Genomic DNA, 26,688 nt, shown 5'->3' with positions numbered 1-26,688 from the left:
CTCTTCCAGATGTATTTTTAGTAGTCAACCACTTCAATTATAGGAATGCTCTGGGTTTGGTTCAGAGTAACGTGAGAAGTACTAAACCCATCGTGACACACAAAAGAAAGGAAAAAATATCTTTAAAAATATATTTTAGACCAGGGCTACTCACATGCCTGCAATACAACACTGTTACGTTCATAGCACAGAAGGGCTCAATGCTCCAGAAAGGCAGTTTAAGACACGAGAAGCCAAGAACATTAAGGTTACCCACAGCTTGTTATTTAATCCCATCCCCCACCACGAATAATGCTCTATGTTAAAAAGGAATCAGTTTCTCAGATCACTGTTTGTGGAGAATTGTTAACTGTGCTGAAACAAATTTCAGATGAGGTAAAGTTTGTACAACTCTATCGGAACATCAATGTCTTGTATGAGACCATGGATAGAAATGAAATTAGACTACAGGTGGCTAACACAAGGTGCTCTACCTTGTTTTATCCAGCCTGGCAGCTTGTTTCTACCTGGCAGCAGCACCAAACTCTTGCTTAACTGTTAAGAAGTAGTTACATGTACACACTCCTAAAATTACATTCGGCCCTTTTTTGAAGGCAACCATAAGCCTGATGTGGTAAAAATGAGTCTGACACCCGATCTAGACCATCAGGTAGCCCTTGTACTCAGAGATGTTAAAATCATCTACAACTAGTTTGTATATAAGGATTACTATTTCATAAAATCATTCGGCCTAGTATAACCTCATCAGCTTACTTTGAACCAAATTTTTGTTTACTAAAAGCCTTGAATTATGCAAAGTATTGTTACATTCACCTTGTGGTAACTTAAACCTTCTATAAAACCCATGCTTTGTATGCAATCTGTTATCGGGAGCCATAAGTTGAAGTTATAATAATACTTAAAATATAGCCTCAAATTCTCCCTCTGCCCATTTTGCTGGAGGAATGAAGAAAGGCCAAAACCTTCGTTTGGACAAGGAGAAAGCAGATCACAGACGGTTGTCACCTGAACAAATTCAGTGGTTTAGAACAGTAATATGTCTATACTGAAATTATAGAACTGAAAAAATATGTTGTTACATTGGTTCTGGGTCAAAAGCTTAGAAAGACAAGCTAGTAAAACCCATTGAGTTATACTATCTTTACATTAATATATGTAAGAAATCCACACAGCACACACACACCCCATGTAAAACATTGCTTAAGTTTAATGTTTATTTCCCCAAGACAGCCTAGCCTGCACTCTACTTGGATAAATTTTACAAGCTAGTTTTCTGCTGCTTCTAGATTTAAACTTTAACCGTGTTTCTGATGACAAGGAATGCTGCAAAAATACTCTAGTTCAACAAAGAGTTATGATCACAAAATAATTTTTATCCATTCTACAGTGTTTCAGATTTACCAGTTGATTTTTAAACACAAAGTATAGATAGATGCTAATGGTGGCTAATCTGGTATGTTTCTTATAGCAAACTGTTGTTCATGCAACACTTGTGCTCAAAGGGGAAGGCACAGGATTTCCTACAATGAGCCACCTTATAAAGAGTTCTTTTTGTACAAATTAATTTATGTCACATTTAATTTAGTGTGCATAACCTCAAAACTGAGGTATTATTCCAATTTATAAAAACCACTTGCATAACTTTTATGCAAGTTTTAAAAATACAAAGTTTTCTCCCTAAAGTGGCTCAAAATAGATTGTTCATGGCTGCCTACATCTAAGATAAAAAGATTCTAAAACAATTGAACAGATTAGGCATATTATTAAAGGTGTTCAAACCATTACTTGATTTGTACATCTATTCAAACCTCTTCATCAGTCTTTATTCAGCAGTACATATGCACCAAATTTCATTTTAGAAGTTTCCATATCATTTTCATAGAAAACAAAGTTTGAAAACAAGTAACATTTAAACACAGCACGGTATTCTACCACAACTGAAACTTTTTTCTTCTTCTTTACAGGACTCAACAAAATCTAAAAATGAACTATGTCGTAGATTTACCTCATGCAAAGATCTTTATGTTGTCTCTGAAAATGAAAAGGATGGCTTTTTAAAGCACATTTTACTGTTTATACTATTATGGCAACTTGTGTACTGCAACACAGTCTATTTTGAGGGAAATTTATGATTTTTTTCCATGCAAAAATCTACACAAATTAGTTTTGATGATATGGAAAACTTTTCATAGCATCAAACATTCATCTGGTGCAAATGCACAGGGAAACCTTCCTGAAAAGTTTTCTGACTTGAGAAGCAACTAAAAAGCCAAGTAGGTAAACTAAATAAAAACTTAAAAAAAAAAAAAAAAAAAGGAGGGGGGTGGGGGAAGGGATGAGGGAATAGAAAACACAGGCTGCAGAGTAAACCAATGTCTGCTGCTAAACCGGTCTTTGTTTTCATGTCCAGTGTACATTAACACTTATGATCTCATTTTGATGATTTACTAGGTTTGTTACCAGCCCCCTGAAGGCGAATCAAGCTTGCATGCATTCACATACAGCACCACACCCATACTCTCATACACAGTCACTCCAGGACTAGGAGTCTGCTTCGTGAGTGAAGAGCCCTAGATTTGAAAGATGAACCTGGCTCTCTATCATTGAGCCATTCATTCAACACTGTCCATTCACACACTGCTTCACAGCAAGGCCTGGGCTCATTTTCCTTTGACTTATATGGGCGTCCCACTCTCTTTTATGCTTACAAGGCTTGAAGATGACAAGTACTGCACTTTCCCCTCAACTGATATAGAGTAAGTCAACGTTCCCTCTCAGGCACTGAAGTTCTGTGACCCGTAGCCCTTTTTACTTTGATCAGCCTAAATAAGCACTCATGTAGTTTTCATTACATTTTGCCACTCATTCTCACTCGCACCCACTCGCCATCTTGACTTCATTTGGGCATTTTCTGTGATTCCAAATGAAATCTTCACATTTTCTTTCCCGATTTAATGCAGCAGCAGATCCCATGAGCCAAGCTTGATGGATCAAACCTTTTTATATATATGTGTATATATATGTATCTCAGTGCTGCATTGTACCTAACTTCCACATCATCTTTCTAAAACTGGAACCCTTCTGTTGGTACATTGGCAGATGAATTGAAACCAAATGTTCCACCTTGTATTGCCTCTGGAACAAGGCTAGCATCTTCATCAATCTATAGGAAAAGAGAAGAAAAATGAGGATTAGTTTTACAGTATACATAAACAGCATTATAGTAATGTTCCCATTTCCCCTAAAAAAGTTGAGACATGATAAGCATCAATACTCTATCATCCCTTTAGAAAGCTAAAACATTTTGTAAAAACTTTTTCTTGAGGACAACAAAATGAGAAGAAACTTAAGAATATGCAAGACAAATACTGTCTAAAGGGATGAAATATAAATAATGAAGATGGTCATATATCTCAAACTGAGAAGATACTATAATTTCTTGTACATCTGGGCAAATACAAAATAGTTGATGACATAAAAAAAATCAATGCCAACACTTTTAGAGTAAGTGTAATCTTTGGTTAATTTTTAATAGCAGTTAGGCTTAAATAACAGCTAGTAATGAATACTCTATATGCTTTATATCTAAAGGTTCTTTTTTGAAGTTAATACAAAATTATAAGTCTATAGTGAAGTCCCTATAAATGTGCATATCATCTTAATTATTTTCACAATGGAAGAGAACAAAGAACTGCATTTTGAAGTATTAGAAATCATAAGGCCATGTGTATATCTAATTACAAATTAGGACTTCCAAAAATCCAACTTTAAAAGACATGTAATAAAAGCTACCCTTAAAAGAGTATGCCTTTTCTGGATTTTATTTTTGATTTATTTTTAACAGCTATTATATTCTAAATAGGACTTCATCATCTGGAGGACCTGATATCTAAATAGTTTAATCATCTACAGTGTCCAGGAGAAGTAAGGCCTGCTTGAATGTGGTTGGTAGGGTAATATATAGTTTTAATTTGAACATTTCACCTAAAATGTCATAGGATGTGCTTGAGTGATACTGTTGTTACAGAATTACATGCTCATGATTTTGTAATTAAAAAGGGGTGTTATTTGTGCCAGACCTTGTGTAAGTACATTCTATAATTTTCTTTTTCAATACAGACATACATCAAATTAACAATGGGGATACATTCTGAGAAATGCATTGTTAGGTGATTTCACTGCTCTGCAAAAACATTATGAAGTGTACTAACACTAACCTAGATGGGATAGCCTAATACTATAATTGTACGTGCTATATGTTTCCCCCCAATTTTTAATTTTTTAAAAAATATTTTATTTATTTATTTTTAGAAAGAGGGGAAGGGAAGGAGAAAGAGAGGGAAAGAAACATCAGTGTGGGGTTGCCTCTCACACACCTCCTGGGCACCTGGCCTGCAAGTCAGGCATGTGCCCTGACTGGGAATCAAACTAGCAGCTCTCTGGTTTGCAGGCCCGCACTCAATCCCCTGAGCTACACCAGCCAGGGCAGCCCAATTTTTAATTTTTAAAAAAGATTTTATGTATTTTTAGAGAGAGGAGAAGGGAGGAAGAAAGAGAGGGAAAGAAGCATCAATCAGTTGTTCCTCCCATGCCCCAACTTCACCTGAGTAATGTAATGGGTATGCAATATCTATGACACAACCAGGCAATAAGAAGTTTTCAGCTTCATCATTGGAATCTTATGGGACCACTGTCGATAAGGTCCATCACTGACCAAAATGTTGTTATGTGGCTCATGACTGGTACTGTCCTTGTTAGGTCAATGTTTGGACAATATATGCTTAAAAGATGTTTGATAATATTCTTCTCCTTTTTGATAACGTGGAAAAGTTTGTGCTATGAGTTATTTGTTAAAAGTTGAGAAAATCATTCAAGAAATTAACTGATGGCTAAACCTAATCATTATAATTTTCTAAAGAACTACTTTAATCACTGACTTACTTCCCAAAAAGGCAATATTTTAAAAAGAATAAGTTAATACTTTAAATTCCATTACCATATACTAACAAATCTGAAGACTTCTATATACTATACCTTACGTTATATAGAAACTTATCTCTTTTGATGATTTATTATTTTATATTTATCTATCTATCTTCATACTTAGTTTTGGCCACCAACTAAAAATAACAGTGAGAATATAGTCAATAGTGGATTAACTAATTGTTGCCACAAAGGATTTGTCACAGGACATACCTGTGATAAACAGTGATACAGGACATACTTGTATCACTGTTTTGTTTATAACCAGTAATACAAGTATGTCACTAACATATAAAATGTATGTCACTAACAATGTCACTAGCATTGTCACTAACAATATTTAAAATACATAATTATAGACACATTAAATGAAAAATACAGCCTAACTTCTAGAGTGTAAAAAAAAATCTTAACTTTCTTGCCCCAAGGGATTTTCAAATGTTGAAATTACCATGTTTCTGTAATAAGTGACCTTACTGTCATTTACCTATTTTAATTTCACTCCCCTCAAAATACATACATGCTGTTCTAGCTTATACTATTTCATCCAGACTTTTATTTATTATGAAAACTAAAAAAACTATAAAGTTATTAAATACATCATCTGTAGAGAAGAACTGATCGATGATCTCATAGGCCAATTTGTAGATGTCTTCATTTTCATGATTTTGTAGTTGTTCGATTTTCTCCAGTCCTGCAAGAGATTTTGTGAAATGAAAAAAGGTAGCATCTAAAAAGTAATGGCAAAAAAGGCATAACAATCTTGGGACCACATAATCCAATTACTGAACTGCAAATGTACAATTTTTGGAAATTTATTCCAAAGGCAAATCTTAAAAATTAGATCTGGTTTTGCCTTTTAGGAGTTGCAATTTTAAGGTCTCTAAAAAGCATTGAAATTTCCCTTTCACTTGTCTTCCTCTACTCCTTAAAAGGTGAGCTGTTTTGGGCTCATTTCTCACTCTATACATACTCTCCTTATAGGACTCTTTCATTAAAAAAACTGAGCTACTAATATAGGCTGAGGACCTGTAAATCTAAAGTTTCATTTCTTTTCTGAGCTTCAGATGCATAATATTTATAGGTCTACATATTTTCACCAGGATGTTTCAGTTACCTAAAAGCTGAACTGTCTGGGGGGAGTGGGCTGGGATGGCGGTAAAAAGCAGAAAACTGTACTTGAACAACAATTAAAACAAAAATCAGTCATACAATATTATGTATAGCATGGTGACTGCAATTACTAACCCTGTTTTGCATATTTGGAAGTTGCTAAGAATAAATCTTAAAATCTCTGTATATATAAAAAAAGCTGAACTATCTTAAACACAATTTGTTATTTGCCTTTATGCATTTAAACTGTTTGTTCTATTGTATTCTTACTTGACAACAGCTTGGAGTCTAAGAGAAAGCCTAAGTTCCCCTTCCCTCAATGCTTTACAATTAAATCTTAAAAGCCTCAAACTCTACCCATTTTTTAAAAAGATTTTTAAATATATTTTTAGAGCGACAGGAAGGGAAAGAGAAAGAGGGAAGCATCAATGTGTGGTTGCCTCTCATGTGCCCCCTACTGGGGACCTGGCCTGAAATCCAGGCATGTGCCCTGACTATGGAAACTGAACCTGCCACCCCTTTGGTTGCAGGGCGGCACTCAATCCACTGAGCCATGCCAACCAGGGCTCTATCCATTTCTTGAACCTCGTGATGTCCCTTTGGTCTCCATTATTACTACCCTCATTTATTGTGGCCCAACTACTACATACTTTCCTAACTAGTTTTCTGTCTCCTGTCTCTAGCAGGCTCCATTCCTCTGATAAGCCAGCTCCATCTAAATATACTAATGGCTTACCAAGTAAAATCTTCCAATGGCTTGTCATACCCTATGGCAAAATCCACTGGGATTCCTGGACCTCACATCCAATGAGGCAGGCAATGCTCAAGATCTATATTTTTATTTTTAATACATAAAAATAATTCTTTAAAATTGAAATGTTTTCCATGGGTAAAAATAGCAAAAGTAGTAAAATATTTTTAAACATACCTGTTTTTAGTTTTCTGGTACTCACTTCCCAATTAGTTCCTTAACACTATTCCCCCACCTTCTGTTCATAAATTGATATTACGCATGGTTTCTTTTTTAAATTCTATTTGTCATTTTAGTAACTTTAAAAATACTTTTTCTTAGTAATTTTCAAGCCTCTGGGCTCTTCTATTAAGTTGAAGGTGCAGTTCTCCTATTCCTATCATTACACTTCCCTTCACTTACTTCTCAACTTCTGTCAAATACTTTCAGTTTTATGTTTATCCAGGTCAACATTTACAATTTGTTCTACAGCCACATTCGAGACTTCTATGTTCTGTGTACTTGTTAATTCTGAGTTGAAAGTTAAGAGAAAGTTCGAGCAAGTGTAATGAGTACTGAGCAAGTACTGAACGCTGAAATATTCTTTTCTTGTCAAGATGCGATGAGTACAGGATTTAACCAGTTCTGAAGCTGACGAGTACCAAGGTATAATTGTATCCACCATGCTACAAAGCTTGTAAGAGTACAGGGACCTTTTTACCGGCCATGTCTCAGCCTCATCCTTTTTGGCAGTTTCTACCCCATATTTTGTGAATTCAGCAATAAATGAACTACTTACAATTTGGTGAATGCTATTTATCACCTCAGACTTTACTCATGGTGTTATATTTGCCTAGAATTCCTTTCATCCCTTTTTACTTTATTAATCCTTATTCATTTCTCAAAATCCAGCTCAGGTGTGACTTCCTGCTTCTTCCAGGATGAATTATATATTTCATTTTGTTATGCATTTCATTTAAAAAAAATAATTTTTCTTAATTTATCTTTACAGGAGAAGGGAAGGAGAGAGGGAGAGAAATACCAATGTATGGCTGCTTCTGGTGCATCCCCTGCTGGGAACTGGCCTGCAACCCAGGCACGTGCCCTGATGGGGAATCAAATGGCGATCTTTTGGTTTGCAGGCCTGTGCTCACTCCACTGAGCTACACCAGCCAGGTGTAGCATTTCTTTTTTTTTTTTTAAATTGTTTAAATATATTTTGATTATGCTATTACAGTTGTCCCATTTGCCCCCTTCATTCCCCTCTACCCTGCACACCCCCTCCCACCCACATTCCCCCCCTTTAGTTCATGTCAATGTGTCTTAAGTTCTTTAGCTTTTACATTTCCCATACTGTTCTTGCCCTCCCTCCTGTCTACTTTCTACCTACTGTCTATACTACTTATTCTCTGTAACTTTTCCCCCTCGCCTCCCCCCACTCTCCTGTTGCAACCCCTCCAATGTGATCTCCATTTCTGTGGTTCTGTTCCTATTCTAGTTGTTTCCTTGTTTTTGTTTTAGGTGTGGTTGTTAATAATTTTGAGTTTGCTCTAATTTTACAATACATGTTTCTTTATCTTTTCTCTAAGTCCCTTTCATATTTCATAAAAGGGCTTAGTGATGATTAACTCCTTGAACTTGACCTTATCTGGGAAGCACTTTACCTGTCCTTCCATTCTAAATGAAAGCTTTGCTGGATAGAGCAATCTTGGATGTAGGTCCTTGTCTTTCATGATTTAGAATACTTCTTCCCAGCCCCTTCTTGCCTGTAAGGTCTCTTTTGAGAAGTCAGCTGACAGTCTGATGGGAACTCCTTTGTAGGTAACTGTCTCCTTTTCTCTTGCTGCTTCTAGAATTCTCTCCTTCATTTTAATCTTGGGTAATGTAATTCTGATGTGCGTTGGTGTGTTCCTTCTTGGTTCCAACTTCTTTGGGACTCTCTGAGCTTCCTGGACTTTCTGGAAGTCTATTTCCTTTGCCAGATTGGGGAATTTCTCTTTTATTATTTGTTCAAATAAGTTTTCCACTTCTTGCTGTTCCTCTTCCCCTTCTGGTACCCCTATAATTTGGATGTTGCAACATTTAAAGATGTCCTAGAGGTTCCTAAGCCTCTCATTTTTTTTTTTTGAATTCTTGTTTCTTTATTCTTTTCTCTTTGGTTGTTTCTTTCTTCCTTCTGGTCCACTCCCTGAGTCCCACTTTTCTCAGCCTTCATTTTTCACCTAATTTGTGACCAAATTCAACCAATTCTGTGAGCATCCTGATCACCAGTGTTTTGAACTGTGCGTCTGATAGGTTGGCTATTTCTTGGTTGCTTAGTTATATTTTTTCTGGAGCTTTGACCTGTTCTTTTGTTTTGGCCATTTTTTTTTTTTTGGTCTTGTCACACCTGTTACATACAAGGGGCCGAGACTTAGGTGTTCAGCAGGGCAGGGCAATCCAGTGACTGGGTTGTGACACTGTACATGGGGGAGGGGTCAGAGAGGAAACAATGGTGCTTGCTCTGCTCTCTGTTGGACCTCAGTCCCTTCCACCGCTTCCCCCAAGCAAACTGGGCCTTTCCGGTGCTGACCCGTGTGGGTGGGCTTGTATACGTTCTAGGACCCTGTGGTCTCCAACGAACTCTTCTGTGAGGCTGGGAGTCTCTCCCTGCGCCTCAATGCCCACAGGTGTTTTCAATCGGTGTTTTGAGGCTTTATTTCTTGGCACTGGGACCCTGGGTTATGTGGTCTGTCTTACTCCCCAGTTATCTACGCACAAATGTGGGACTGCCGCAGGTCAGCCAGCTGCCTCGTGTGTGGTGTCCTGCTTCACAATCACTGCCTTGTTGCTGGGTCTGCCTGTTGCCACCCCGTGCCCAGGGTCTGCCAGCCTCCACCTGCACGCCTGAGGTGTCTTGTGCTCCCCAAGTCACTGCTTCCTGTGCCACGACCCCTCTCTGCTCAGATGACCCACTCCACCCCGCCTACTGGTCTGAATGAATGTGTCTATTTCAGCTTCTTGGCTGTCTGAATTCCATACAGCCAAGTTCAATTTTCTGTCCGTTCTGGTTGCTATTTTGTTTCTAAATTGTTGTTGTCCTTATTTTGGTTGTGTGAGGAAGCACAGTGTGTCTACCTACGTTTCCACTTTGGCCAGAAGCTTGTTGTGCATTTCTATTAAGGCAATTAGCACATTAAATCAGTTCCTATTTACCTGTAGGCCTAGACTACATGCCTTGAGGCAGGAACTGTGTCTTGCTTACCACTGACTTCCAAGTGTCTTAGTACAGTGCCTGTTCAACATATGGCAGCAATTCAGTTACCTAAGCATATGCGTGAAGCTGAGAAGGAATGTACACATAGAACATAGCATTTACTTTATTGTTACTTAATTATGTAAGACAAAAAAAATACAGAAGTGCTGTATTCGCAAAACAAACATTAAAATATGTAGATAGCTTTTAATAAACTTACCTCCACATTCTTCTATAAGATTGGCTATGGTTTCTGCCTCATCTTCAGCCATTTTTAATATATTACTTAATCCATCCAGTACTACTTGGACAACTTGTGCATCTTTTACAGTCAGCAAGTTGCAAAAAGGCGGAATAACATTTTGTTGAATTAGGTAGGCCACCTGAAGAATAAAAATACCATGATATAATAAATGTAGGTGAACTTTATGTACTTATCTCACTGGAATATTTTGACTTTCAAATTTTAAGTATGAAAACAAGACTTCATCTCTTGCATGTTAAGTTAGATTACATTAATCTAACTTCCTTTTCATGTACTATGTTTATTTTCCTTGAACTCGGAAAAAGTTAAAACTTCCAACCAAGATGGAGGTATAGGCAGATACACTTTGCCTCTTCACACAAAAGAAAAGGAGCAATGAACTTAAAAACAAAAATTAACCACAAGTGCGAGAAAATGGAACTGTATGGAACTCTGACAACCAAGGAATTAAAGAAGAAACATTCACTCAGAGTGGTAGGGGGCGGCAAGGCGGCAGCTGGAGGATTTATCTGCACATTTGTGTTCCAGGACTCCAGCATGGAGAAATAAAGCCTCAAACCTCTGACTGTACTGTAAAAACCTGTGGGAACTGCGGTGGTGGGAGAACTCTCCAGCCTCACAGGAGAGTTTGTTGGGCAGATCCAGAGGGTCCTAAAATGCACCATCACATAGGAATCAGCACCAGAAGGGCCCAATTTGCTTGTGTCTAGTGGAGGAAGAGACTGAGCAGCACTGTTCCCTCTCAGACCCCTCCCCATATACAGTGCAACAGTGTAGTAATGGGGGTTGCCTCACCCTGGTGAAGACCTAAGTCTCAGTCCCCTAGTAGGTAACAGGCACACCAAGACAAAAACACATGGCCCAAATGAAAGAACATAATCAAAGCTCCAAAAGCAGAACTAAGTGATGAAGAGATAGCCAACCTATCGGATGCAGAGCTCAAAACACTGGTAATCAGGATTGCTCACAGAAATGGTTGAGTATGGTTTCAAAATAAAGGAAGAGTGAAGTCTATGCAAAGTGAAATAGAAAAAAATATACAGGAAACCAACAGTGACTGGAAGGAAACTGGGACTCCAATCAATGACTTGGAGCAGAAGGAAGAAAAACATTCAACCAGAGCAGAACGCAAACACAAGATTTCAGCCCTGGATGGTGTGGCTCAGTAGACTGAGTGCTGGCCTGCGAACTGAAAGGTCACCAGTAAGGGCTCATGCCTGGGATGTTGGCTGCAGCCCCAGTTGGGGAAGTGCGAGAGGCAACCACATACCAAGGTCTTTCCCCCTCTTCCTCCTTTCCCCTCTCTCTAGAAGGAAATAAATAACATCTTTAAAAATTTTTCAAAAAAATGAGGAGAGGCTTAGGAACCCACTGAAAACTTTAAATATTCCAACATCCAAATCACAGGGCTGCCAGAAAGAAAACAGAAAGAGCAAAAAACTGAAAAACTTATTTAAAAAAAATAATGAAGGAGAACTTCCCCAATCTGGCAAAGGAAATAGACTTTTAGGAAGTCCAGGAAGCTCAGAGAGTCCCAAAAAAGTTGGACCCAAGGAGCAACACACCAAGGCACATCAGAATTACATTACCTAAGATTTAAAACAAGAGAGAATCTTGAAAGCAGCAGGAGAAAAGGAGACAGTTGCCTACAAAAGGGTTCCCCCCATTAGACTATAAGCTGATTTCTCAAAAGAGACCTTACAGGCAGGCAAGAAAGGGCTGGAAAGAGTATTCTAAGTTATGAAAGGCAAGGACCTACATCCAAGATTGCTCTATCCAGCAAAGCTTTCATTTAGAATGGAAGAACAGATAAAGTGCTTCTCAAATAAGGTCAAGTTAAAGATCTTGACCAAGCCCTTATTTTATGAAATGTTAAAGGGACTTATCTAAGAAAAAAATGATCAAACCTATGAATGGTAAAATGACAATAAACTCAGAACTATCAACAAATGAACCTAAAACAAAAACATAAACAAAAACAAAGCAAATAACTAGAACAGAAACAGAATCAAAGAAATGGAGATCACATGGAGAGTTATCAGCGGGAATGGGAGAGGGGAGAACGGAGAAAAGGTACAGAGGATAAGAAGCATAAATAGTAGGTACAAAAAAGACAGGGGGAGGTTAAGAATAGTAGAGTATAGAAAATGAAGAAACCAAAGAACTTATATGTATGACCCATGGACATGAACTAAGGTGGGGGGGGAGGTGAATACTGGTGGGAGGGGAATAAAAAGAAGAAAAAAAAACCTGGGACAACTGTAATAGCATAATCAATAAAATATATTTAAAAATTAAGTGAAAGTGAATTAATCACTCAATTTCATATGAAACATTTCTTTGCTGTATTGAATACTTCTTTCAAAGATCCTTTTCCCTCTAAGATTAAGAAATTATAACACCAGTGAAAAGGCTGGGTATTTAAAAAACAAACAAACAAACAAACAAACAAATTACTGTTTAATGTGAGAGTATCCATGGATTCTTTAGTATTATTACATTTGGCATTCTCATATACCTGGCCGTTTTTCATTCACTATTCTATTGTTTTTCTAATACTTTTGTAATATTTTTCTATCATTTTCATATTGTTATTATTTCCCCGTATATTTATATTGTGCTCAGTATTCCTATTTAAGTGGAATCACTGCTCACCACCAGTCTACAGCTTATTTGTGATAATTATCAGTTTATTATTTATCAGCTCCAAATTCACTTTTTGTAACTTTCTGTGAAACATATCTTTCTTGGACCTTTAAAACCCATTTTATTTTGCCAGTAGGCACGATGTTAAGCTCTATCGCCTGCACACTTTGAGAGTAAGTGCCTCTCTAAATTTTATGCCCTAGGCATCTCTCAGTTCTGTAATTTGGACTCCCAGCCTTTTGGTTGAGTTTAATGCCTACCAAATGGCTGGTAAAATTTTGTTCATTTGTTAGGAAAATATGAGAGGCAGTTTCATTCCATCCAATTAGCCCAAAAAGTCCTCTTTTAAAAATTAATACTGTTATAAAGCAAAAAAGCAAAAACAAAACCAAAAAAACTGCAAAACAAAGAAACAAAAAAACCCCAACCCTGACTTAAGTCCTCAATCTTACCATGCATGAGGAAATTCTTGTAGATCAAGAAGTTGGGAAGGGAGCACTTCTCATCTATGAAACACTTCTAAAGGAAGTCAAGGTGACACTTTCATATTAAAACCCCCCACAGATTGTCTGTTTTCTTAGTATTATTTGAAATTATGATTTACTAAAATCTAAAACTTAAATGATCTGTACTGTTATTTTACCAGTTTTGAGAAATAAGTAAGAACTGAACTTACCTGATCTTTCCTCCCACTAATTGTTAAGTTACTTATGGCCCAAGCAGCTTCTTTCTGAGTGCCAAAATCCCCCTGCAACAGCAAAGGATATAAACTGCAATATAAAGTAAACTAGAAACATGTTTTTTTGAAATAATTTTTCAACCACTGAATATTTGCACAGGTTTACTGCTAGCCTTTCTGTAGGCACATATAATTTTTACTTGTTAAGATACCCTTTGCCCCTGGCTGGTGTGGCTCATTGGGTTGAATTCCATACTATGAACAAAATGTAACTGCTTCAATTTTCCCAGTGAAGGCACATGCCTGGGTTGCAGGCCAGGTCCCTGGATGGGGGTGTGTAAGAAGCAACCGATTGATGTTTCTGTTGCACATTGATATCTGTCTCCCTTTCCCTCTTTAAAAATAAATAAATAAATAAAAATAAAAAAGCAATGCAAGAATATATGGTCAGGTGGGAACAGACATACAGATAGGAATCTGCTTATATTTAAAGAAGAAACAATGGAGGAATAAACCAAAAACTAATGAAAAATGGAGTACTCATGCCCAGGCTGAGCTGGTTGGAGCATCGTCCTATAAACCGAAGGATTGTGGGTTTGATTCCCAGTCAGAGCACATGCTTAGGCTGTGGGTTCTGTCACTGGTTGGTCACATACGAGAGTCAACAGATTGGTGTTTCTTTCTCACATTAATGTTTCTCTCCCTCCCTTCCCCTTTTTCTTAAAAAAAAAAAAAGATAAAATATTAAAATCAATAAGCATGTCCTCAGGTGAGGATTAAAAAAAAATGGAATAGTCGTATCATTACTTGCTGTATGGTCTTATTATTTTGATAGATTTTATATTATATTTCTCAATATATATGCCCAATATTTTCAGAAAGATTTCCAGCATAAGAGAAATGAAAATATAAAATCCAAGAAGTGAAAATAAAACCCCTGTTATCTTAAATACCCAGTAATATCCAATAGCTTCCTTTCATTACATGATTTATTTTTCATGAATTCTCATATTCACATTATAATATACTTTTCCACTTTCTAAAAAAATACACCATCACCTATTTTGTTCACTCAGGCCTAGAAACAATGACAACTTCATAGCAATGATCATCCTTAGTACCTGTACTATAATCCTTAAATACCATTCCCTACAAAAAGGAACCAGGACACCCTGGAGAAATAGTTCATTCCACGTCTAGGTCAGAAAATATACAAGTCTTGGAATCATGTCATATCCAAAATGAAGGAAGCTCTCAAAAAGTATAAGATGATGATAATAAAAAAAACACGGACACCAAATTTAAGAGCTTCCTATTGGTTGAGGAACAACCTGGGTGTCAGAGAGAACTATAATGGACTAAAACTTACAAAATATATATGTATCTATATATATGTCTCCATAATTTCACAATAACACTTAAAATTCCACCTTAGTTTCCTTTTGAGGTTATTAGGAAACCATGTCATTCTGAAAACTGAGTAATGAGCAAAAATCAAACATTTACCTTGCCACTGCTATATAAAATATGTTCCCGTGTAAACTAGTAGCTGATAAGCAAAAGTTCTTTACTGATGAATAACAGCTAATACATAAAGAATGACAAAATTAGAAAATCAGCATTTTGCAGTTCCTAGTAAAATAAGGGATCCACGCAGTCATCATTGATAAATGCCTAAAAACCATTATGTGAAGGACTGATGTCCAGTTTTATAATAATCAGCTGGTATAGACTGAAAACACCTGAGCTCACTCATTAATCTTAGTGTCCTTAAAATTATGTCAAATAGAACATGTCTCCTAATGTGAATCACTAGGAGGCACAGAGTAGTGCATAAGTATTCTTGCCTAACACACCAAGCCTAATCTACCAGTTTATATAAAAGTAATTTCTACTATCAGTTTGTAGAAAACAGAAAAATTAAGTTAGAAATATTTTTCTCTTTAACTATAGACCAAAGTTCAGGAAAAAATAAAACTCATGCTGTGATTATGACATTTTATGGTTTTATCCTCACCCAAGGACATTTTTTTCTTTGCTTTTTTGAGAGAGAAACACTGATTGGTTGCCTCACACAAGCACCCAGACGGGGACCACAGGTGCCTGGACAAAGGATCGGGGCTGCAACCTAGACATGTGCCCTGAACCGAAATCAAACCCATAACCCTTTGGCTAGGACCAAGATCCAACCAAATGAGCCATACCATCCAGGGCGATTGTGACATTTTAAAATGTCTCTTTCCCAAACATTAATATAAATATGATACAGCATATGATGAAATACCACAGTTTCTTCATCTGTCACATGGGGATAATTCTAAACCTCAGAGCTACAGTATTAAATGAAGTAATATATTTAAAGTGTTCAGCACAAAACCTAAGCATGTATATCAGTAGTAATAATATGAATGTTTAATAAATCCCAGGGCAATAGTATATTTAATAAAAGAATGGTAGAGAAGGGCCAAGGGTTCCTAAAAAGAAATGTTTCTTGTATATAAAAACTTCTGAGTTTGAAAGTTTTAATATTAATACCACTTTGGTATAGCATTTATGCCAACTGTATAGGTTTTAATTAAATAAGAAGTATATATTCACATAATTTGTTAAATTTAAATCCCTTCACTTTTACTCAGATATATAAAAGATGATTTTCTTACCTTATCCAAAAGGTGTATTATCATTGGGACAAGATTGGCATCAATCACTGCCTGAACCTGCTGCTGGTTTCCGGCAGTGATGTTAGAGAGGAACCACACTGCTTCCTGTAGAACAAGACTCCTTCAATATTTCTCATTGAAAAATAAAATTTGCATCTGAACTAAGAAAAAACATGTTTACTACAATGTCCAAATGATTTTATTATGGAGTGAGTTCCACAATAAAAATTTTAGGAATCTCAACTCCTCTATCCATTTTCATATTTTCTGTGGACAAATTGCTAATTGCCCCAATCTGAGTCATAATGAACTAATCCCTTACAGAGAATTCTTGAAAACAATTTCATAAGCACTAAGACTCAAACGAAAATTGGTTGAACAAATAACTAAGGAATAGTATGTAACACAAATACAAGTCCTAAAACTATTGTAAACAAGATTCAGCATCCCCTTCATATAATGGGCTTTACTCTCTATTTACTCTCTATTCTGACTGAGTCCTAGCCAAAGCAGATAAATCTCAATTATTCATAATAATTGAGACATGAAAAAATGAAAATAGTGGTTTATATTAATATACTTATTTGTAAATAATCATTTACTGCACCAAGTCTTTTGAAAACCAGAGAAGAAGCAGACGTTTGATCCCTTAACTGGTCTACCATAATGATCTCTTTATATCACAGCAGGGTTACTTTGGCCAAGATTACAAGGTTGTTTTTTGAAAGTTTCATAAATAAATGCACATTGAAATCATAATTAGCATGAAACAAGGAAAAATATCTACTCAATATCCTATACAGGACATTACTCTAATTTATCAAACTTAACAGATTTATCAACTTACTAAAGGAAAACATTTTCTCCATTTTTAAGAAACTAGTAAACAAGTTTCACTGTAAAAACTATTAGTATTAGCCAGTGTGCAGTAGACTCTTTTGGATCAGATCACAGGACCATGTTTAATGAACCTGTTAAAGATTTTAGGGTGCTAGGCTACTTAGGTGAGCTGTTATTGGGTTATAATCATTGGCAATGTTGTAATCAATAACCCATGTATGTCTACAACAGCCTCAGATGCACTCCAATATCAGCATCACCAGTCAGTGCCCCCTTTCCATAGCCTCCACACGCACGCACGCGCGCACACACACACACACACACACACACACTCTATTCACTATCTATAAAGTATTAAACCTAGGTTAATTACTTAACTTAGAAATGAAAAATTTCCAATCATACAACATTCAGCACCCAATTATCTTTATTTCATCATTTCCAAGAGAGCCAAATTTGAAGTCTGTAATTTATTTATTCATAGAAAATCATGCTAATCCATGTTACAAAGAGTTAAAATATTTTATGTTCTCTTGATGTCTAAATGAGTTTACATTAATAATATTATAGACAATTGTGTCCCTGACTTTACAAATGAAAACTACCGACATTTTGTATGTCTTTATTAGATAGTACTTAAAAATACTTACTTTATTAATTTTCTCTTTGGGATGTGTCAGAAGTGCTGGGAAATGTGACAGAGCATCACAGTTCAGAACTACTTGTGTTTGCTCATCAGTTCCAGTGACAATGTTGCCCACAGCTCGAAGTGCAGCAGTCTGAAACATAAAGATTTAATGAAATGCTGCTCTATGTGAAATATTCCTTCTTACCAGAGATGTATGTTAGGCAGGTTATGAAAGAGATTCATTCATTCATTTGTTCATTCATTCATGTCAATCTAATTCTTTTTGAACAAGCTGTGTTAGACACTGACTTAGAAACAGATGAGTCAATAGGAAGTGAACAGGACACAAATGCCAGCTCTTATGAAGCTTACATTACTGTAGCAATCAGTAAATAAATAAATAAATAAATAAATAAATAAATAAATAAATAAATAAGAGGGATAATTTTAGATAGTAATGAGGGCCATAAAAGAAGGCAGTACAGCATTTTTGGGGGCCATAAGATGCACCTAGATTTTAGAGAAAAATAGGAAAAAATTTTTGAAGCAAAAAATGTGGTGAACTATTTAATAACATAAATAACATTTCACCAATGTAAATGTAAACAGAACTCAACAGCAGAATTAACCATTATTCCTCCCAAATTTGGGGGGGGGGGGGGGAAGAATCTTATAGTCCAAAAAAATACGGTACTTTAAATTGATTTTAGAGAGAGGAAGGAAGAAGTGGAGGAAAAAACATTATCAATTTGTCATCCCACATTTATGCATTCAGTGGTTGCTTCTTATATGTGCCCTGACCAGGGACTGAATTCACAACCTTGGTATCAGGACAATGCTCTAAGCAACTAAGCTACCCACCCAGGGAAAGGCAATACTACTTCACATTTTAGGTTTAGTGTCTCACAAAGTTAACAAAACCATAGTGCCTTTTGGGAGGAAAGCAGGAAATCTGCTTAATATATGAGATTTCACTATTCATATGCATTTGAATTATTAATTATTTTCTTTAGTTATAGTAAAGGGTTTTTTTTGCTAATTTTTCCTTCTATAATACAAACCACATGGGTTTTTTTAAAATTGAGATATAATTTATATAACAAAATTCATCCTTTCAAAGTGCACAATTTAGTTGTTCTTAGTATATTTAAAGTTGTGCAACTATAACTAGTATATAATTCTAGAACATTTTCATTACCCCAGAGAAGAATATCTGGATCCATTAGCACTATTTCCCATTGCCCTCACTCCCAGGTTGCTGGCAAATACATTATGCCTGTTCCTGTGGATTTGCCTATTCTAGACATTTCATATAACTGCAATAAAACAGTAGATAGTCCTCTGATTTGGATTCTTTCACTTAAGATAATGCTTTTAAGGTCCATCCATGTTGTGGCATATATCAGTATTTTATTCCTTTTTGTGGCTAAATAATTTGCACCACATGGACACTCCTTATTTTAACCATCTGTTAGTTGATGGACATTTGGATTGCTTACATTTTTTGGCTATTAAGAATAATACTGCTATGAACACTTGTTTGTGTACGCATCTGTAATCTGAAAATGTCTTTTCAGTTCTCTTAAGTACATAACTGAGAGTGAAACTGCTCAGTCACATAACAACCCTATGTCTAATACTTTGAGTTACTGTCAAACTATATTCCAAAGAGACTGAAACATTTTATAAATCCCAACAGCAGTGTATGAGGATTCCACTTTCTCTACATCCTTGCAAACACCTGTTACTGTTTTGTTGTTTTTTTTTAAATTATAGCCATCCTGGTGGATATGAAGTACTATTTCCTTGTGGCTTTGAATCACATTTTCTTAATGATTAATAATGTTGAACATCTTCCTATGTGCTTATTGACCATTTGTATGTCCTCTTGGAAAAATTGTATTTAAATATTCTGTCCATTTTAAAATTATTTGTCTTTTTATTGTTGAGTTGAAGGAATTGTTCCTGTATTTTAGATACAAGTATGTTTTCCTCTGATCCCCTCCTGTATGCGTCTCAACCAGAATCAAACCTGCAACCTAGGTATGAGCCCCAACCAGGAATCGAACCTGCAACCTTTTGAGTGTACTGAAGTGTATAGAATGACACCTTAACCAACTGGGTCACCCATCCAGGGCATCAACCTCATTCTTTCACATATGGAGATCCTGTAGCCTCAGCATTATTTGTTGAATAGACTTCTCTTCGCTCACTGAATTTTCTTGGCACCCTTGTTAAAAATCAAATGATCATAAATTTATGGGCTCATTTTTGGACTAGTGATTCTATTTCATTGTCTATTTTTTAATGTTATCTTAAAGCAGTTAGTGGTGAGAAAAACTTACGTTTTTATAAACAAACTTACCTGGACTTTAACCTCCTGATGGCTGAGCAGAGGAACCAAATGAGGGACTATTCCAGAGTCTATTACCATCTGTATCTGTTCATTGCCAGCATCAGTAAGGTAAGAGAGGGCCCAGACTGTATCTACCAATATCTAATAAATAAAACAAAAATTCAAATAGCTTTAAAATATTTTCTCATTTTAATAATTCTTAACCATATGGACTAATCTATGACTGTCCTATTACAGTCTTTCTTTTTCTCTCACCTCAGTTGACTGGAGTCTTAATCTTTGTTACATCATCATCTTTGAATGTCTGTACCAACTAAACATATCTTTGGGTCATATTCAGAACGTTTAGGTTAATTATGATCCATCCCTACCACAGATTAGTATTCAATCTTAATTCATTAAGATATGAACACACTACATATCACATAAAATAGAAGAAAAGGACATTCTTTTTACCAAATGCTCAGACTGAAGGATAATAGGTCTAAGGATATTGTAGTAAGTATACATAGTTGGAAAGCATACACAGCGGTTCCAAACATCTGGGCTAGATGGATATATTCAAGGTGTTCTCTAGTATTATTACTACCATGTAGGTATGTCTGAAGCCAATACTCCAGTATTAGGATTATAGTACTTTCATCTTTCCCAATTAGTTTGCTTTGCCTTATAAAACCAGAGGCAACTTTCCAAACAGTGGAAGTCTCCCACAGCTACAGGGTAAGTCATTAAAAGCAACCTGTGAGAGCAACAGTCAAAAAACTACTTTCTAAGTTAAAAAAAGAAGAAAAGAGAGATAGCCCCTACACAATAAAAAATTATAATTTCAAATTACACCTGGCCATTGTGTTTCATCTTTTTTGTATCTAAGTCCTAATAAGAGGTTATGGCCAAAAGGAAGTATGACAATACGAACATAATGTATGAAGTAGTTTATATACATAAACTACTACAACATACATGTATACTACATACTTAACATACACAATACAGTTAACTGACTATGACACAGGAATAAAAACTGTTCCTGGAACTTGCCAAGCTTTTATAAAATAGGGACTCTGTGTCAAAAGACAAGCCAGAAAACTCTGAAACCTTTTAAATTCTAAACCGGTATTATGTTTAAAACACCCAACAATCTCCTAAGGAAGAGGATATATCTATCACTTTGCCTACAAATATATTTAATGTAAAAACAAAACACGAAATGACAGAATTCATACACACAGCGCTCATCAAAATTACAATTTAAATCAGACACAACCTCATATATATAACAAATTTAATATTCCATGGTAAATTTACTAATTATAACTTTAGTGTTTTATTTATGATTGTGGAAGCTTTTTAAAATAAAATGTTTTATTTATTTTTAGACAGGGGAAGGGAGAAAGAGAGAGAGAGAAATACCAGTGTGTAGTTGCTTCTGTCAAGCCCCCTACTGGGGACCTGGCCTGCCACCCAGGCACGTGCCCTGACTGGAAATTGAACTGGTGACCCTTTGGTTTGCAGTCCAGGCTCAATCCACTGAACTATGCCAGCCAGGGCAGAAGTTTTTTTTTAAAGTTTATTTTACTGATTATGCTGTTACAGTTGTCCCATTTCCCCCTCTTCACTCCCCTCCACCTTGCACACCCCTCCTCCCCACATTCCCCTCCCTTTAGTTCATGTCCATGTGTCATAAGTTCTTTGGCTTCTACATTTCCTGTACTATTCTTACCCTCCCCCTGTCTATTTTCTGCCTACCATTCATGCTACTTATTCGCTGTACCCTCCCCCCCTTCCACTCCCCCACAATGACACTCCACCTGATCTCCATTCCTGTGGTTCTGTTCTGTCATTGTTTCCTTAGTTTTTCTTTTGTTTTAAAGTTCAGTTGTTAATAGCTGTGAGTTTGTTGTCATTTTACTGTTCATATTTTTCTTAGATAAATCCCTTTAACATTTCATAAAATAAGGGCTTGGTAATGAATTATTTTAACCTGATCTTATCTGAGAAGTACTTCATCTGCCCTTCCATTCTAAGTGAAAGCTTTGCTGGACAGAGCAATCTTGGATGTAGGTCCTTGCCTTTCATAATTTGGAATACTTCTTTCCAGCCCCTTCTTGCCTATAAAGTTCCTTTTGCGAAATCAGCGGACAGTATAATGGGAACTCCTTTGTAGTTGTCTCCCTTTCTCTTGCTGCTTCTAAGATTCTGTCATTTTTAATCTTGGGTAATGTAATTATGATGTGCCTTGGTGTGTTTCTCCTTGGGTCCAACTTCTTTGAGACTCTCTGAACTTCCTCAACTTCCTGGAAGTCTATTTTCTTTGCCAGATTGGGGAAGTTCTCCATTTTTTGTTCAAATAAGTTTTCAATGTTTTAGTCTTCCGCTTTTCCTTCTGGCACCCCTACGATCTGGATGTTGAAATGTTTAAAGATGTCATGGAGGTTCCTAAGCCTCTCATTTTTTGAATTCTTGTTTCTTCATTCTGTTCTGGTTGAATGTTTCTTTCTTCCTTCTGGTCCACACCATTGATTTGAGTCCTGTCACTGTTGATTCCCTGTGCATTTTCCTTTATTTCACTTAGCATAGCCTTCTTTTTTACCTCTATTTGTGACCACATTCAACTAATTCTGTGTTTACCCTGATGGCCAGTGTTTTGGTTATTTTTTTAATTTTTAAAAAATTTTATTTAGTTATTTTTCAAGTACATTTTTTTGTCTATTTCTCCTATCCCAGCCCCCCCCCATGCTCCCCACCTCCCTCCCATTTCCTCCCCTCCTAGTCCTCATCCCTGTGTCTTTCATACTTGTTCCTCAACGGCCAGTGTTTTGAACTGTGCATCTGATAGGGTGGCTATCTCTTTGTCACTTAGTTGTATTTTTTCTGGAGTTTTGATCTGTTCTTTCATTTGGGCCATTTTTTTTGTCTTAGTGTGCCTGCTACATAAGGGGCAGAGCCTTAGGTGTTCACCAGGATGGGGCAACCTGTGTCACTCCTTTGTGACATATGTGGGGGAGGGGTCTGAGGAGGAACAATGGCGCTTGCTCTGCTCTCTCGGAGCTTTCGGTCACTTCCCCTGCTTCCCACAAGCAAATTGGGCCCTTCTGGTGCTGATTCCCATGTGGGTGGGCTTGTGTACATTCTAGGACCCTGTGGGTCTCTCCAATTAACTCTCCTGTGAGGCTGGGAGTTTCTCCTGCTGCCCCCTCAACCCCTACAGGTATTTTCAATCAGTGGTTTGAGGCTTTTTTTCCTTGAGCTGGGACTCCAGGTTCTAAGGTCCATCTTGCTCTCTATTTGTTCCTCCTGGTTTATCTGTGCACAAATGTGGAACTACCTGTTCCAGAATCCACTGCCTCACTAGCCTGCCAGCTGCCGTCTTGCCCACCCCAGTCCGCCAGTGAGTCCTCTTAGCCAGGCTGCCCAACTCTACCCCTCCTACTGGTCTGGGTGAGTGTGTCTTCTTTAACTCCTTGGTTGTCTGACTTTCATACAGTTCAATTTTCTGTCAGTCCTGGTTGGTTTTTGTTTCTAAATTGTTGTCCTTCTTTTGGTTGTGCGAGGGGCACAGTGTCTACCTACGCCTCCATCTTGGCCGGAAGTTATCTGTTTATGTTTTATGTTTGAAAACAAAATGTCTATCTATCTATGAATGAAGGGGACTCCATTTGTGTTTGAAAACAAAATGTCTATATGTCTATGAATGAAGGGGACTCCAAAGGACTTCCAGAATTTATAAAAAGTTGTGTATTTATTCTTCCATGTTTAAACATCAGTCACTTTCTAAGTACTTTCCATTTTGCAATACACCTATGGAGACATTTTTTCCACTGCTCAAAACAGTTTCTGAACTTGTCGACTTTGATGCCTTTTAGTATTTCTGCCATTTGTTTGTTTCATCTCTTCCAGACTGGCAAAACATTTCCCTCTGAGAATTTTTTTTCACCCAGGGAAACAAAAATAAAAGTTGCTCAGGGAAAGACTGAGTGAATAGAGAGGGTGGAGCATGGGGGTCATGCCATTTTTGGTCAAAAATTGCTGAATATGCAGTGCAGTATGGGCAGGTTTATTTGTAAATCCCCAACCATGAAATGGGCAAATGCATTGGAAGTGTCTTCATTCACTGAAGCTGAACACAGCTTTTCACAATGCCAGCTGGTGCACTGATACAGATGGAGTCCTAAAACATTCACCTAGGGTGGGAACCCTGTACTACAAGAGACTTGCCCCTCTAGAAGGTAATTCCAGTTTTTTTGGGTATGTATAAACTAGGCATGTATGTATGTATCTACATATTTATAGAGAATGGGTGGGAGGGAGAAAGAAGAGAGAAACATTAATGTAAGGGAGAAACACCGATAAGATTCCAACCAAGAATGAGCACACAATCTTTCGCTTTGCAAGGTGACTCCCTGAGCCACAGCTGTCATTTTATATCAGCCACATCTCTGTTTTGTATCATTTATAATTTTATCAAAGCCTTTGGCTATAAGGAGACAAAACCAAAAGTTGCTTACATTTTTTTTTTAAAGATCCTAGACTCTCTGGAGTTGCAAAAAATATCATCAGAGTAAGGTCATTCATGTAATGGGTTTTGTACATTATATCATTGCTTCATTTAGTATAATTCTAAGTTTAATTTGTTCCATACGTTTTACAGAGATACTGGCAAAACAGTATTACCCTAGAAACTGTAAAGGAATTGAACAGCTTATCAAACACTGGTCATCACACCAAATTGGTTTTTAAAGAACCACACAAGTTTCTGACTGTTGGTATGTATTTTACCCATGTGATTTCCTTTACCCATTAAGTATATTTCTAGCTTTCTTTTTAAAAGATTTTATTTCATTTTTAGAGAGGAGAAAGGAGGGAGAAAGAGAGGGAGAGAAATGTCAACATGTGGTTGCTGCTTGCGCTCCTCGCACTGTGGAATCTGGCCCATAACCCAGGCACGTACCCTGTCTGGGAACCAGCAACCCCTTGGTTTGTAGGACGGCACTCAATCCACTGAGCCGCACCAGCCAGGGCTATTTCTAGCTTTTCTAATACACTTACTGCTATACTGGTTTTAGAAGCAGTCAGGACAGTTTTCTGCCTCATTCATACTTCCTGAGATGCTTTTTCCTTTGCCATTTGTATTAGTAAGAATGAGTATGACATATTTATTGTGTTTAAAATCTAGTCTGCACTAATTATTTTTCTTGTTGTCTGGAGTTCAAGAATGATCTCTATACCAAGTGAAGCCACTACCAAGGTCACTATATAAGGAGAAATAAGAGTAAAAACAAAACTGAAGAGCAAATAATGCTCATGGTTTGGAGTTATGTATATGAGTATATAAAGTTATACATAAAGTCTAAATATTTCTTTTTTTAATCTTTCAAAAAACCAAAAATACCTGGTGTATGTGTTTTCTTATTGGCTAGGCTATCAAAATGAGCTTCCAAAAAAGGTGATGAACAATCAAAGAGCTTTCAATGTAAGTTCTAAAACACTGATTGATAGATGTGTACATTATTGTTCAGACTAAAATAAGAGGCTTGACTTTTTTATTGAAATTACATTTAATGATGTAAGTAAACATGGTAAATACAGAAATGCCAAACTATGTATTACAGCTCTTAAAATGCAAAAATCTGACAGAGTACACCGACATGATGTCCAGTGTAACCTTTCCGCCCCTGTGTCACGGGGGAGCCCCAAGATACATACAAACATACACACACATAAAAATACGAAGCATTTACTCACGTTTACGTCTGTGTGATGAATTAAAACACAAAGAGCTGGAAGAATCTAAAGAGAGAAATATATGAATTTTAAAATATACGTAGATAACTACTTACGTATAATGATACCTACTTTAGTTTAAAAACAAAAACAGAAAAACACTTGTTTACCTCCTGAATGGTTTCCATTGGGGGTGGTGGGTCTTTGTGCCGACATAAGTTGACCATAACCCAAGTAACATTTCTTAAGAATGTTATAGGAATAGATGGACTTATGAAGGAAAGTAAAGGTTTCACAACTCCAAGACTTATGACATAATCTCTACACTGTGGCCCATCACCTGTTGGGAGAAGGATTTGTTAAGTGAATAAAATATGTTGATAATAAGCATTCAAAAACCAAAGTGCTGGGTTCAATATGCTGCTTTCTGTATTTTAACCAGTTATACTGTTTAGTTTTATATAAGTGTTGTAGGATAATAATAACCAAGTTCACGTTTTCAGTCTGAATCAAGAGAAGTAACATAAGGTACACTCAGTTATTTTTAGCACATTATCTACATATTCTACAAAATATTTCTATGCCATCTAAACAGTAGAAGCCTAAGGAGTCTTTAAAATATTTTGCAAATAGAGAAGAGATGCTTTTATTTTCTTTCGATGGCAATCTCAGCTTAACAAATTTTCATGCAATAAAAAGATATACCAAATATTATTAGAGATAAAATATTTGTAGAATTTATGCTGATGAGCCAATATCAGAGCATTGTGAGTATTAACTATAGCCCTGGCCAGGTAAATTGGTTGATTAGAATGTTGTCCCAATATGCCAA

The 26,688-nt window shown here is 36.5% G+C and overlaps 1 protein-coding gene and 1 non-coding gene across 2 annotated transcripts in view; both read right to left on the bottom strand.

Moving 5' to 3' along the window:
- Nucleotides 1–1,189: 1,189 nt before the first annotated feature.
- KPNA4 (karyopherin subunit alpha 4) overlaps nucleotides 1,190–26,688 on the bottom strand; it is a 65,048-nt gene continuing 39,549 nt past the window's right edge. Inside the window, exons 9-17 of the mRNA XM_053657666.1 lie at nucleotides 26,027–26,196; nucleotides 25,878–25,922; nucleotides 20,145–20,276; nucleotides 17,802–17,930; nucleotides 16,312–16,416; nucleotides 13,649–13,720; nucleotides 10,282–10,444; nucleotides 5,583–5,677; nucleotides 1,190–3,163 (exon numbers count right to left, since the gene is read on the bottom strand). Of these exons, the coding sequence (XP_053513641.1) occupies nucleotides 3,065–3,163; nucleotides 5,583–5,677; nucleotides 10,282–10,444; nucleotides 13,649–13,720; nucleotides 16,312–16,416; nucleotides 17,802–17,930; nucleotides 20,145–20,276; nucleotides 25,878–25,922; nucleotides 26,027–26,196 (1,010 nt within the window). The 3' untranslated portion in view covers nucleotides 1,190–3,064. The remainder of the gene's footprint in view (nucleotides 3,164–5,582; nucleotides 5,678–10,281; nucleotides 10,445–13,648; nucleotides 13,721–16,311; nucleotides 16,417–17,801; nucleotides 17,931–20,144; nucleotides 20,277–25,877; nucleotides 25,923–26,026; nucleotides 26,197–26,688) is intronic.
- On the bottom strand, nucleotides 17,250–17,595 carry LOC119035130 (small Cajal body-specific RNA 7). The gene has a single exon (XR_005079724.2). It is a non-coding gene; the product is annotated as a small Cajal body-specific RNA 7 (non-coding RNA).

Source organism: Artibeus jamaicensis, unplaced genomic scaffold (assembly GCF_021234435.1).
Source record: "Artibeus jamaicensis isolate MK-2021 breed Jamaican fruit bat unplaced genomic scaffold, CSHL_Jam_final scaffold_474, whole genome shotgun sequence".
In the NCBI taxonomy this organism is placed as follows: domain Eukaryota; kingdom Metazoa; phylum Chordata; class Mammalia; order Chiroptera; family Phyllostomidae; genus Artibeus; species Artibeus jamaicensis.
This window is presented reverse-complemented; position numbering and strand designations above follow the sequence as displayed.